We start from the raw sequence: 15,138 nt of genomic DNA, 5'->3' as shown, positions 1-15,138 counted from the left end.
GCCGGTGTTCTATTTAGGCTCTGGGAGTTGGTGAAGGACAGGGAAGACTGGTGTGCTGTGATCCATGGGGTCACAGAGTCGGACACAACTAAGCAACTAAACTGAACTGAATATTATACAACCTACATAAACTAAATAACTAGTAAACTTAAGAGCCATACTGAAAGAAATCTGATTTGGTCTTGTGTCCTGAAGCAATTTTGAAAATTTTTTACATTTACTCCACTTTCTGTCCGATCAGATCCTCAAGATCTATCAGAATACTATCTCTACACTGACTTGGAAGTTTAGGTATTACTGCTGCTGCTGCTGCTAAGTCGCTTCAGTCGTGTCCGATTCTGTGCGACCCCATGGACTGTAGTCTACCAGGCTCCTCCATCCATGGGATTTTCCAGGCAAGAGTACCGGAGTGGGGTGCCATTGCCTTCTCCAGTTACCCTTTATTGAGTACCATGCTTTGTATGAGGTGTTCCACATGCATTAACCGGTTAAATGAAATCTATGAAAACAGCTTCCATTTCACAAATGAGAAAATAAGTTCAGAAAAGTTAAGCAGCACAGAGGTTACAAGAAAACACAGAGAACAAAATCTGAAGCTTGTTCAACTCTGCAACCAACAGTATTGTTATTATGCCAGATGGATTATTTTTAAAATTGTGAATTTCTTTTCCCAGATCACTTCCAAAAAGTAATTAGGATAGTGCCTAACATGTGTCAACGAATGTCCACATTTATTTTCTTACTTAATCCTAATACTTTTATAAAGAATCGAGGGCAATGGTTATTAATATCTTATTTCACAGGCTAAAAAAAGAGGTTCAGAAAAGTTGTGAAGAAAGCACTTTTTCTATTATTCAATGTTGTCAATCTCCTAGAAACAGATGTTACTGGAAACGTATGTACATAAATCCTTCAACATTTTGTTTGCATAATCACTAATTTTACTGAAAAACAAACACACACACAAAAACTCCAGTGAAGAATGTGTTTCGCTGATGAAAATAAGTCTCGAAGAGGATACACCTATTCTCAAATCTATTACACTTGTTCAAAGGCATTAAAGGTTTCCTCTCATTTCTGAACTATATCATAAACTCAGAAGATTAAACTTTTAAAAACTTAAACTACAACAGAAATGTAGTGATGCTTGTAACAGACTTAAAGTCTATTTTTTTCCTGATAATACTATAGGCACCTATGTTCTCTTGTTTAATATTTGCATGGAATACTATTTTTCCATTCCTCTACTTTTAGCCTATGTGTGTCCTTTAATATAAAGTGAGTCTCTTGTAGATAGCATATAGTTGGATCTTGCTTTATTATCCATTCAGCCACTCAATGTCTTTTGGAGAGTTTAATTCATTTACATTTAAGGCAATCATTGGTAGGAAAGGATTTACTTTTGCCATTTTGCTGTTTTCCGTTTTATATTTTGTCCTTCTATTCCTCTCTTGTGATCTTCCTTTGTGTCTTGTTGATTTTTTGTAGTAACATTCTTTAATTCTTTTCTTTTTAAATTTTGTGTGTCTTCTTTACATATTTGTGTGTGTGTGTGTGTGTGTGTGTGTGATTATCATGTGGCTAGTTAAAATGTCCACTACCCAAAGTGATATACAGATTCCCTATTATGCCCATCAAAATCCCAATGACATTTTTTACAGAAATAGAAAAAGAAATCATAAAATCATATAGAACCACCAAAGACTCAAAATAACCAAAGTCATCTTAAAAGAGAGCAAAAAAGCTGGAAGCATCATACTCCTGATTTCAAACTAAATTATAAACTCACAGCAATTAAAACAGTATGGTACTGGGATAAAGACAGAAAAAGGGCATGGAACAGAATAGACAGCCCAGAAATAAAGTAATAGACACAGAGTCAACTGATCTTTGAAAAGGAATCAAGAACATACAAAGGTAAAAAACCAGTCTCTTCAACAAATGGTTAGGAAAATTATATACCCATATGCAAAAAAAAAAGAGAAGAAATCAAACCCTTAACTTACATTATACATAAAAATCAAGTCAAAGTGGATTAAAGATTTAAATGTAAGACCTGAAATTGTAGAACTCCTAATAGAAAATATAGGGTGAAATCTTGACATTGGTCTTGGCAATGACTTCTTGGATATGACACCCAAAGCAAAAGCAACGAAAGTAAAAATAGACAAAGTAGAACCACTTTACATAAAACCACATAGAAAGGTTCTTCAGAGCAAAGGAAACAATCAACAACAAAAAGACAGTCAATGGGATGAGAGAAAATACTTGCAAACCTTATCATCTATTATAGTACTTCTTTCACTGTAATAAGTAAATGTCAGTTTTTCCCCTATGAACTTGGGTCAGGAACTAGGTTTTTGTTTATCTCTGGACATTAGACCTTCAATAACATTTGTTAAGTGGATGAATACTCACAAGTTCTGGTTGTCTAAGGATCTTCATATAATTAAACTCAAAGTATATCATTCAGAGATAAATAATATTCTCATAACCCCAATAACAAAAAATTGAGTTTCTCGCCTACTTTTTCATTTTTGTAAATAAATTTCTAGCTAGTTAGATAATCTGGGGTTGGGAGGAAATATCTTTCTTAATTTCTAAAAGGGTGTTCCTCAAACTAACTTTCTCCCACCAGGGCCTCAATAATAAGTAAAAAGCACAGTTGCTTGGGGTCCACTACTCTCAAGGTGCTTATTATGGTCACATACAAATTAGGACAAGAGCAACACAGGTTTTTTGTTTATTTTGATCCAACTTCAAAAATCCATTTTCAGTTCTTGAGTTCTCCCAAGTTCTAGATCTTTAACTGATTTCTGGACATTTTCCTTAATCCTGCCTCCACCCTCGTAAAAATTGATCAATATTGAGTATATCCCATCTTGGTTTCATGTTCACAAAAGTCCTTCCCATTTTTCAGTGTCCAGCTAAAAGGTTGCCTCATTTAATGCTGCTCCAAGCCTGTGGTTCTCTTTGTGGTCCATTTTAGCATTCACCATATCCCATCAAAGTGTTTGCAAACTTGCACACAGTCTCTAGTTACAGCATTTGGAGTTTTCTGAACAATTATTTTCTCTCCCATTTTCATGCTTTTACAAGTTCTGTTGCATCAAGCTACCATGCTCTATGCTCATTCTTGCATTATTTTATCATAGACATTACCAAACCACCATAAATGTTGAAATATATTGTTTTCTTGTCTCTCTCAATAGATTCTTTGTGCTTATGGGAAGATACATTTAAAAATTTTATACTCTATGTCTAACACAGTGCTCAATAAATATGTGCTAAATGGGTGAATGAGTGGTTGAATGTGTAACTAGCCTAAGTTCCTAAGATAAGATAAAAATAAACAAAAGAGCTGTAAAATGGTTGAGTCACTTTGGAAAGCAATTCTTCAAAATGTTAAACAAAGAGTTTCCATATGACCCAACAATTCTACTCTTAGGTGTATATTCAAGGAAAATAAAAACATACATTCATCACAAACTTCACAAATGTTCATAGTACCAGCATTTTTCATAATATCCCCAAAGTGAAAGCAATGAAAATGCCCACCAACTGAATGGATAAACAAAATATGATATATCCACACAATAGATTATTTTTTAGCAATAAAAAGAAATAAAGTACTGACACATGTTACAACAGGTATGAGTCCTGAAAACATTATGCTAGATGAAAGAAGCCAAACAAAATATTCACGTATTATATAATCCCATTTATATGAAATGTCTAAATGTCCAGGATAGGCATAGAAACAGAAAGCAGATTAGTAGTTGTCAGGAGACAAGGGAAAAAAGGAATGAGGAGCAATTGCTAATGGATACAGGATTCTTTCTGGAGTGATGAAATATTTTATAATCAGCTAGTGGCTACAGTTGCACAACTCTGTGACTATACTGAAAACTACTCAACTGCATACTTTTAAAGGGTGAATTTTATAGCATATGAACTATCTCAAAAAAGCCATTATTAGGAAATGAGCACAATAATGAGAATTCTCTTTTGGTCCAGATTTTTAATCAAGGGCTTAATCTTTGAAATCAGAACACAACTCTGCTGCTGAAAACTTCCTAATCTTCTACACTGATCAATTACACAATTATAAAAATGTTGGAACATTAAAAGATCATTCTAAATTAACCCCTTCATTACCTTATAGGAAAGAAAACTGAGGTCCAAGAAGGATAGATGATTTAAACAAGGTTATACAACTAGTAGTGAAACCAGGGAACACACACTCTCAGTCCAACGCTTTAACTTTTTTCTTAGCTGAATTAACATTTTCCTTCCTGAAATTCCTAGGATTTTTTTAATTTAAAAGAAAAATTACATTAAAAAGAAGGAGACAGATCTATTTATCTTTCATATTGTCTAATAACTATTACTAGATTGTAGGAAATATTAAAAAAGGGGTTAAGAGAATCAACTATGGCTTCTCTCAATGAGAAAAGGCAACTATTAATACTTAGAGGTTTTACTCTTAAAAGATAATACAACATAAGAATTCATAATAATAGTTAAGGAAAACAACAAAGACTACTCTTTCCTCTAGGGAATGGAAATAGACACTTAGCAAAGATGTTACGTATGTGGAAATTTATATTTGATCCTTCAGGGAGATGTCAAATTGAATTCAGAGGAAAATGTCTCTCAAATATTTTTGAAAGGTCCCCTTTGAGACCCAGTTTTTTGGTCGCTTTTGTATGATAATGGAAAATATAGGTGCAAAGTAATTTTTTTTTTTTTTGGTACTTACTCACTCAGGAGATTTTCTATGATAGCAAATATTTTCTTTAAAGTTCATATTTGCTCTTTTTACCAGAAGCCTGGGCTTCCCTTGTGGCTCAGCTGGTAAAGAATCTGCCTGTAGTGCAGGAGACCTGGGTTCAATCCCTGGGTTGGGAAGATCCCCTGGAGAAGGGAAAGGCTACCCACACTCCAGTATTCTGGCCTGGAGAATTGGACTATACAGTCCCTGGGGTCACAAAGAGTCGGACACGATTGAGCGACTTTCACTTAGCTTCACTTCACTGATCTTCCCAGGTGGCACTAGTGGTAAAGAACCTGCCTGCCAATGCAGGAGACAGGAGACAGGTTCAATTCCTGGGTCAGGAAGATCCCCTGGAGGAGGGCATGGCAACCCATTCCAGTATTCTTGCCTGGAGAATCCTATGGACAGAGAAGCCTAGTGGGCTACAGTTCATAGGGTCTCAAAGAATCAGACATGACTAAAGCTACGTAGCACACCAAGAAGCAACTTTTAAATGGGGGAATTTTTCATTTGTTTCCATCAAGGAGGAAAAGATATTAAGTTTCATTGATATATGATTTTTTAAAAAACCATCATTCAATGCTGACCTTCAAAAGCTTATACAAAAATCATCAGACAACTTACAACCAGAGGGTAGCTCAGTGATTGTGGAGTCCAGTATTTTCCTGACTCTGTCCACATGTGTCTGCAGATGGCATTTCAGAGGAAGTATCAGGAGTTGGGGGAGAGGAAAGGGAGGTGAAAGATAACCATAACAACAAATACTGTTACATGCTCAATTTAGTTTAGGAAAGTCTGGGTTAATCAATAAATATTTAATGAGCACCAAGTATGGATCAGACTTTCTACTAGATGCTAGAGCAAAGCATGTTTATGCCAGGATTTCTTAGAGCCTCTAACATGCTAATGTTTTTACTAAGATGACCATATGTAGTTTGCCTGGACAATTTACCACTGTTTTTTGAAACATCACTAGCACCCCCTTTCCCATTCCTATCATCTTACCCATGACTCTCTACTAAGTTTGAGTGGTACATAAACTAAACTTACATGACCAGTGAAATACGTGTATCTACATTCCTAAAGCCATCTCTTAGAACAGCAGTCTACAAACACGGTTCAGGAAATGCTGAGCTACTCCATTCTCTCCATTGATAACTGAGGAAACTAGGACCAGAGATCTGAAGCCTAGGACACCTGGCTCCTATCTCTGATGTGCTTTCCAATACACTGCAGACTGCCACAGATAAAACAATCAACATGAAGCTGAAAAGTCTTATTATTAGATAGCAGGTATTATGTGTTTTCTCCAATTAAAAAAATAAATTGCCCAATTTACATACCAATTTCAACTTAAATAGAGTTCAACTCAAGTATTTTCTTTTAAGATCATAACTGTAAAATTAACCCAAAGATGGAGTCAATGAGAATACATTATCTTGTAGTCAACTCTTTAAGTTTATAAGTCAAGTTTATCATTTCCTATTCTCTGCATTTCTTCTACTCTCTGTAATAAATATAAGGTAACTGATTTCTTCATATCTTCAAAGCCTAACTGGCCTCAGATGTGTTTGGAGCCAGGGTAGGGGGGAGAGGGGAAGAAGCTAATTTTATCAACCAACAACTTCTGAGTACAAAGAGTTATGCTCTAATATTTCCTCCCCTTTAAAGTTTCCAGGTTTTGTTTTTTTTTTTTTAAAGTAAGGTTGCTACTTTCATGGGCTATTTGATACCTATGAATACTCTAAAGAGATTAAATTACAATATAAATCCCTTATTCTTTCTGAGTTTCTACAAGCTTTTTAACAAAGGCTGTTTTCTGATTCTGGTTCTTCCAAAAGTTTTGACTCTAGAAAAAAACAATGCAAAAAAATCTATCTTTAAAAATCAAATTATTCACATCTGGGGTCACATTTGACCATTCCTATTTCTCACTAATTGTTAGGCATTTTAGGTAACTTAGCTAGTTCTTTTAGAGAAGAGGGAGTAAAGGATTATAAACTTTAAAAAGAAAGCTATATCTTAGGAGCTAAGACATATCAATAGCCTTTTTTTAGAGAGCAAAAAGTAGAAAATACTAGTTAAAATAGAGTTTAAACTCCTGGGAAATTCATCTCTGTATATTTTTTTTTGCCCATGACCAAGAGGTGGGAGTTAATAATAAAAATAATCTTAGTCAGACAAGATAACCAGTCAAGCAAATGGAAAGAAAATTACAAGGTGACGAAGGCAGAAGAGCATTTTTAGAGAGAATATGTTCTTGGATTTGTAGCTGGTGACATGAGAGAGATGTGACAGGACAGCCTTCTCATAATCAGAATGGAGGTTGTGACTGTGTTGCAGAACTGTGAGAATACAGCACTCTCTACTGTGATTGGAAAAAGAAGGCTTGCCCATGGTACTTTATCATTTGAAATAATAAACTTATTCAAGTCTAACTACTGTGCTCAATTAGAACCACCTGTTTAAAAAAAATAAAAGAATACAGGTATTGATCACATCAAACGTTTTCATTGAGAAGATGACAAGGACACTCATACAGTTTATTGAGGCTGATCTCAGAAGCTTTCCTGTGTATGAGAAACAGAACTACAGGCCTTTTTGTATAAGTTCCTGTATATCTTGTCCATGCTGTTCTCAAAGATGGGTCGGTGGGATTTTCCTTTATAAGAGGCTGCCCTATTGGACCAGTATTCACCATCATCCAAATGGAGAGCGCCACGTGGCCGCTGAAATGAGCTATAGAAAAGGATATAAAAGATTAAAACAATAATGAAGCAAAATGAGAGGTGGGACATATAAATCAAATATTTACTAACTACTTTATAGGCTTGATAACACTTTTTTATTTGTTAGAAATGAAATACTGACTTTTTAAAAGGCTAAGTTTATTTTTTAAACAAATAATGAACCCACTTCAATAAATTAAGTACTTATTATAGATAAGACCTCTCAGGCATGTTAGATGTGCTATGTAAAACTGTATGTCTTTGATATTAAATGTTACAAATATTTTATTCATCTATTTGGAATCTCAATCCACAGAAAACAAACAATTTTTTCCCTGACTTATCAGTCTCATGATGTTACAATACTTGTGAATTGTGAAACAGGAACTCTTGAAGCTGGATATCTGTAAAAAGAATTTGCTGTTTCACCTGGAGTCAATCTGCCACATGAACACAATAAAAGTCGTCATGAAAAAAGGCACAAAGTGGCTGTGTTATCATCCTTAGAGCCTGACACAGTGTCGACGGGGATGTAAAATAATTGAGGACACTTATACACTTTGTAAAACAGTTTGGCATGACTCAGTAAGGTTACATACACAACTTTAGCCAACCACCTGGCTCCTAGATATCCCAGAAAAATTCTTGCATGTGTGTACCAGAAGATATGTGCTAACATGTTCATAATCACACACTTTGTAATAGAACTAAGAACTGCAAGCAATCTAAGTGTCCATTTATGTTAGAACAAAAAATCGAGCTGTGGTGAGTGCATACCATGGTATAATATGCAGCGGGGAAAATTAAAGATCTATAGCTACATGCATCAACATAGATGAAACTGAAAAATCAATTCAGTGGAAAAAGGAAAACTTCAAACAATACACAGTTAAAATTACATTTATGCAGAATAGTTTAAAACAAGAAAAATTAAATAATTCATTGCTTAAGGGTAGATACATGTGTGGTATAACTATAAAGAAAAAAGAGAAGGATTATCAGAAAAATCACAACAGCAGTTATTTCTATGGAAAGAGGTGCAACTTGTTAGACGCATAAGGTTATGTTCTATTTCTTAAGTTGGATAATAAGTAAATGGGCACTCCTTTTATTGTTGTTGCTATTTAGGACACACAAGTCTATATATACCTCTGTTACAGCTGACATATTTTATAATAGCATTAAAAAATTCACTTCTGTAAATTGTGTTAACAGGTGTCTCTATCCCCTGATGGCTTTGCTAAAATGGGATTCTACCTCATATATTCCAGCAATCTTACTAGATTCTATCAAACTTTCTTCACACCTGGTACCACCTCTTTCACATTGGAAAATTTTGAAAATGATAACATGATTATCCTTACTTTTACTTTGTTCATTCGGTTTCAGAGAGGTTATTAATACAATTTCTAATAATGTTAGTATAATCTTTAAAATATTTCAAAAGGCCTTAGCCAAGTCTCAAATGCTATTGCTTTTATATAGTTTTCACCTTTCTTTCATTAGCTTTGCTTAAGAAATAGTCTAGCCAAATGAACACAAATTCTTTCATTCAGTTTCTCACAAACCAAACTGCTGCCTAAAAACAGTCCCTCGAAACAGTTTTTTGGACATTTTGAGTCAAATGATAAAGAAATCACACACATAAACATATTAATAGAACATTTCTGCATATACTCTGTACCTCTGCAAATATTCTACAAGTCTAAGCCCCCATGTTTGCCTCTGTTTCCTCATACTACTTTCAGTTCAGTTCAGTCGCTCAGTCATGTCTGACTCTTTGCAACCCATGGACTGCAGGCTTCCCTGTCCATCACCAACTCCCGGAGCTTGCTCAAACTCACGCCCGTTGAGTTGGTGATGCCATCCAACCATCTCATCCTCTGTCGTCCCTTTTCCTCCAGCCTTCAATCTTTCCCAGCATAGGGTCTTTTCCAAGGGGTCAGTTCTTCACATCAGGGGGCCAAAGTATTGGAGTTTCAGCTTCAGCATCAGTGCTTCCAACGAATATTCAGGACAGATTTCCTTTAGGATTGACTGGCTTGATTTCCCTGCAGTCCAAGAGATTCTCAAGAGTCTTCTTCAACACCACAGTTTAAAAGCATCAATTCTTCAGCACTCAGCCTTCTTAATGGTCCAACTCTCACATCCTTACATGACTACTGGAACAACCACAGCTTTGACTAGATGGACCTTTGTCAGCAAAGTAATGTTTTTGCTTTTTAATATGTTGTCTAGGTTGGTCATAGCTTTTCTTCCAAGGAGCAAGCATCTTTTAATTTCATGGCAGCGGTCACCATCTGCAGTGATTTTGGAGTCCAAGAAAATAAAGTCTCTCACTGTTTACGTTGTTTCCCCATCTATCTTCCATGAAGTGATGGGACCGGGTGCCATGATCTTAGTTTTCTGAATGTTGAGTTTTCAGCCAGCTTTTTCACTCTCCTCTTTCACTTTCATCAAGAGGCTCTAGTTCCTGTTCGCTTCTGCCATAAGGGTGGTGTCATCTGCATATCTGAGGTTATTGATATTTCTCCAGACAATCTTGATTCCAGCTTGTGCTTCATCCAGCCCAGCATTTCACATGATGTACTCTGCATAGAGGTTAAACAAGCAGGGTGGCAATTTACAGCCTTGACATACTCCTTTCCCAATCTGGAACCATTGTTCCATGCCCAGTTCTAAATGCTGCTTCTTGACCTGCATACAGATTTCTCAGGAGGCAGGGAAGGTGGTCTGGTATTCCCATATCTTTAAGAATTCTCCACATTGGAAAGCCCTCATAATACTTTAGGAGTCCCATATGTTGTCTTTTGTTCATTTGATTATATTTGCTTTATTTCTTGCTGTGTTTTGTTTTATATCAAGTCAGCACTAATTAATATTCACAAAGCACAGATCTGTACTTTATCTCCCTGTTGTCCATAGTCATCAACTTTACTGCATAATAATGTTCTTTTCTGAACTCTCTATTTTGCCAGGCTAGTTCTACCACAATAAACCTACTCAACACAAATTTGAATTTCTATTAAGCCACTACCCAAATCTCAGAAAAGTAAGCAACAGTAGGGACGTTAACTTTGAAAATCATTGTGTAGGTTTTTTCTGATATTGTAAATCAAATTCCTAATCTCTATCATAAATTATTATATTTAATGCCATCAGGCATAGATTTGCTACTGCTTTGGTATTATCAGACAATGCTTTTTTTTCCATATCACAAAGCTGTTTAAAAATATCAATGCCATCTAAATGGCTTGCAATGAATAAATAAAGTCCAGTAACCTTTTTAGAAGCAACTGTGAACCTGAAAAGTTTTTGTAAAAAAAGAGCTTAAGTGGTCAAAATAGACATCCTAATGCTTTAAAAATATTGCAGATTTTGACAGGGAATTATTTCTTTTTAAAACTGTAAAACTTTCACTTTAGTAGACAGTACTGTGGTTCTCTGGAAAGAATTGGGAATTGGCTCATCCTGTAAGTCTGAATTGCAAAATAGAGATGTTTGCAAAGCGGGTCCTAATATAGTCCATGGATAGGTACAAACAAAGAACAGCAGAATCTTAAAAGCAACATTTGGTTCTAGACATGGAAGCACTGGCTATCTAACAGATTGTGAACATATTGAGTAATTCTAATTTTCCATTACTGAGAACATTAATAAGCTTAAAATGGGTAAGCGACACTGAAACATCTTATTATAGTAACAGGCTTTTAAAGACCACACTTCTGTATTTTACCAAGAGTATCTCCAGCATTCACTCATTCAAAGCATTCAAAGTTCCTACTCTATAAAACATTTCATCAGTGCTATGTAACATAAAATGGTTATCTTCAAAGCAGGATAAAATTTCTATTTCATTAAATGCAGCATAGGTATATTTTTTTAGCCATTTTCTCTTGCTACTTCAATAGGGAGCTCTCTATTTAATTATGACAGTGCTATAAAGAAGAAAAAACCACAAAAAAGAACAGAGTCTAGGATAATATCTGCAAACTAAGCACTTTCAAAATTTAAATGTTGTTAAGATATAAATTATAAATTTTTAAAGCCTAGCATATATTTAGAGAACAGAAAGGTCTTAGGCAGCTTAACATGTACTAGGATACAAAGGGCATGACTAGGTTTTTTACTCAGAAAAGAAGGAACTCACTTGAAACCTGACAGTGTTTTCTATATCAGTATGAAACAAAGACCAAGCACATACTACTTTACACACAGTATTCAGATAACGTATCTATAAAGTGATATATATGAAAAAAGGTCAGAGGGTAAGATATATGGTGCACAAATGATATTAATTCTAATAAATAGTAGGAAGATGATGAGAATAAAAAATGGCCATTTGCCACTTGTACTCAATCGGAGTTGAAATTCATGTCAATGTATGGCAAAACAAATACAACATTTTAAAGTTAAAAAATAGATAAATAAACTAATTTAAAAAAAGATGATGATATTCTCTACTTAAAGCTTGTGATTGAAGATTCAATATAATTAAAGACATAATACAAGAGATGAATTCCTTCTTATAATACTTAATAGAGGTTCCTACCAAGACAAACTTTGACAAAACATGAAGAATAGTATTGAAGACGTGATATATGCTCTATAGACATAGAATGGATAGATGATGGATGCAAAAGTAGAAAGTCAACAGATACCTGGAGTAACAGGAAAATTTGGTCTCGGAGTACAAAATGAAGCAGGGCAAAGGCTAACAGAGTTTTGCCAAGAGAATGCACTGGTCATAGCAAACATCCTCTTCCAACAACACAAGAGACAACTGTACACATGGACATCACTAAATGGTCAATATTGAGGTCAGACTGATAATATTCTTTGCAGTCAAAGATGGAGAAGCTCTATACAGTCAGCAAAAAACAAGATTGGGAGCTGCCTGTGACTCAGATCATGACTCTTTATTGTAAAATTCAGACTTAAATTGAAGAAAGTAGGGACAACCACTAGACCACTCAGGTATGACCTAAATCAAATCCTTTATGACTATACAGTGAAAGTGACAAATAGATTCAAGGGGTTAGATTTGATAGAGTGCCTGATGAGCTATGGACGGAGGTTTGTGACACTGTACAGGAGGCAGTGATCAAGACCATCCCCAAGAAAAAGAAATGCAAAAAGGCAAAATGGTTTTCTGAGGAGGCCTTACAAATAGCTGAGAAAAGAAGAGAAGTGAAAAGCAAAGGAGAAAAGGAAAGATATACCCATTTGAATGCAGAGTTCCAAAGAACAGCAAGAGAGATAAGAAAGCCTTTCTCAGTGATAAATGTAAAGAAATAGAGGAAAACAACAGAATGGGAAGGACAGAGATCTCTTCAAGAAAATTAGATACCAAGGGAACATTTCATGCAACGATGGGCATAATAAAAGTCAGAAATGGTATGGACCTAAGAGAAGCGGAAGATATTAAGAAGAGGTGGCAAGAATACACAGAAGAACTATAAAAAAAGATCTTCATGACCCAGATAATCACGATGGTGTGATCACTCACCTGGAGCCAGACATCCTGGAATGAGAAGTCAAGGGGGCCTTAGGAAGCATCATTATGAACAAAGCTAGTGGAGGTGATGGAAATCCAGTTGAGCTATTTCAAAAGATGATGCTGTTAAAGTGTTACACTCAATATGTCAGCAATTTTAGAAAACTCAGCAGTGGCCACAGGACTGAAAAAGGTAGGTTTTCATTCCAATCCCAAAGAAAGGCAATGCCAAAGAATGTTCAAACTACTGCACAACTGCACTCATCTCACATGCTAGCAAAGTAAAGCTCAAAATTTTCCAAGCGAGGCTTCAGCAGTATGTGAATCAAGAACTTCCAGATGTTCAAGCTGGATTTAGGAAAGGCAGAGGAACCAGAGATCAAATTGCTAATATCCACCAGATCATTGAAAAAGCAAGAGAGTTCCAGAAAAACATCTACTTTTGCTTTATTGACTAAGCCAAAGCCTTTGATTGTGTGGATCACAACAAACTGTGGAAAATTTTAAAGAGATGGGAATACCAGACCACCTTACCTGCCTCCTGAGAAATCTGTATGCAGGTCAAGGAGCAACAGTTAGAACTGGACATAGAACAACAGACTGGTTCCAAATTGAGAAAGGAATACGTCAAGGCTGTATATTGCCACCCTGCTTGTTTAACTTCTATGCAGAGTACATCATGTGAAATGCTGGGCTGGATGAAGCACAAGCTGGAATCAAGACTGTCTGGAGAAATATCAATAACCTCAGATATGCAGATGATACCACCCTTATGGCAGAAAGCGAACAGGAACTAAAAAGCCTCTTGATGAAAGTAAAAGAGGAGAGTGAAAAAGCTGGCTGAAAACTCAACATTCATAGGATCCAGTCCCATCACTTCATGGCAAATAGACAGGGATATGATGTAAACAGTGAGAGACTTTATTTTCTTGGACTCAAAAGGCACTGTAGATGGTGAACGCTGCCATGAAATTAAAAGATGCTAGCTCCTTAGAAGAAAAGCTATAACCAACCTAAACAGCATAGTAAAAACCAGAGACATTATTTTGCCAACAAAGGTCCATCTAGTCAAAGTTACGGTTTTTCCAATAGTCATGTATGGACGTGAGAGTTGGATCTTAACGAAAACTGAGAGCCAAAGTTTTGATGTTTTTAAACTGTGGTGTTGGAGAAGACTCTTAAGATTCCCTTAGACTGCAAGGAGATCAAACCAGTCAATTCTAAAGGAAATCTGTCCTGAATATTCTTTGGAAGGACTGATGCTGAAGCTGAAACTACAATACTTTGATACCTGTTGCCAAGAATAGACTCATTGGAAAAGACCCTGATGCTGGGAAGGACTGAAGACAGGACATGGGGATGACAAAGGATGAGATGGTTGGATGGCATCACTGACTCAATGGACATGAGTTTGAGTAAGCTCTGGGAGTTGGTGATAGACAGGGAAGCCTGGCATGCTGTAGTCCATGGGGTCACAAAGAGTCAGACACAAATGAGTGACTGAACTAAATATATTGGATGGATATATGGATGTATGGATGGATAGATGGATGTAAGGAATGTAGGAAGGAAAGTATTAAAAATCTTGGCGATCAGGATAGATGATAGGGAGAGACTTTAATATGGGGTAATAAAATCGTCAAAGCATTTTGCATCTTAAACATACAACAGAAAATAAAATGTCATAAAATGTCATTAAAGCTATCAAGAGACTTCTGGTTCAAGATTCCAGAATAGAAAGACATGCACTCATCTCTTCCAGCAAGAGCAACAAAATCACAACTAGCTATTGAACAACCATCCACAGGAGGACCCTGGAATCTACCAAAAGATATACCCCTTGTCCAAAGGCAAAAAAGAAGCTGCACTGAGATGGTAGGAGAGGCACAATCACAATAAAATCAAATTCCATACCCACTGGGTGGGGGACTAACAAACTGGAGACCAATAGTACCAAAGAAGTTCTCCCACTGTTGTGAATGTTCAGAACCCCACATCAGGCTTCCTAGTCTGGGCACCTGACAGAGGGACTGGGAATCCCCAGGGAATCTGACCTTGAAGGCCAGAGGGATCTGATTATAAGACTTCCATAGGCCTGGGGGAAACAGAGACTCCAGTTTTGGAGGGCACAAACA

The 15,138-nt window shown here is 36.1% G+C and overlaps 1 protein-coding gene across 8 annotated transcripts in view; it reads right to left on the bottom strand.

The window, feature by feature from the left end:
• Positions 1 to 7,268: 7,268 nt before the first annotated feature.
• The window catches only part of SPATA6 (spermatogenesis associated 6), a 152,722-nt gene continuing 144,852 nt past the window's right edge, over positions 7,269 to 15,138 (bottom strand). For all 8 annotated transcript variants that reach the window (XM_081485159.1, XM_081485157.1, XM_081485158.1 and 5 more), the window contains one exon: positions 7,269 to 7,516. In XM_081485159.1, coding sequence (XP_081341285.1) covers positions 7,336 to 7,516 — 181 coding nt within the window. In that variant the 3' untranslated portion in view covers positions 7,269 to 7,335. The remainder of the gene's footprint in view (positions 7,517 to 15,138) is intronic.

Source organism: Giraffa tippelskirchi, chromosome 5 (assembly GCF_054371585.1).
Source record: "Giraffa tippelskirchi isolate mGirTip1 chromosome 5, T2T-mGirTip1v1.2.pri, whole genome shotgun sequence".
In the NCBI taxonomy this organism is placed as follows: Eukaryota; Metazoa; Chordata; class Mammalia; order Artiodactyla; family Giraffidae; genus Giraffa; species Giraffa tippelskirchi.
This window is presented reverse-complemented; position numbering and strand designations above follow the sequence as displayed.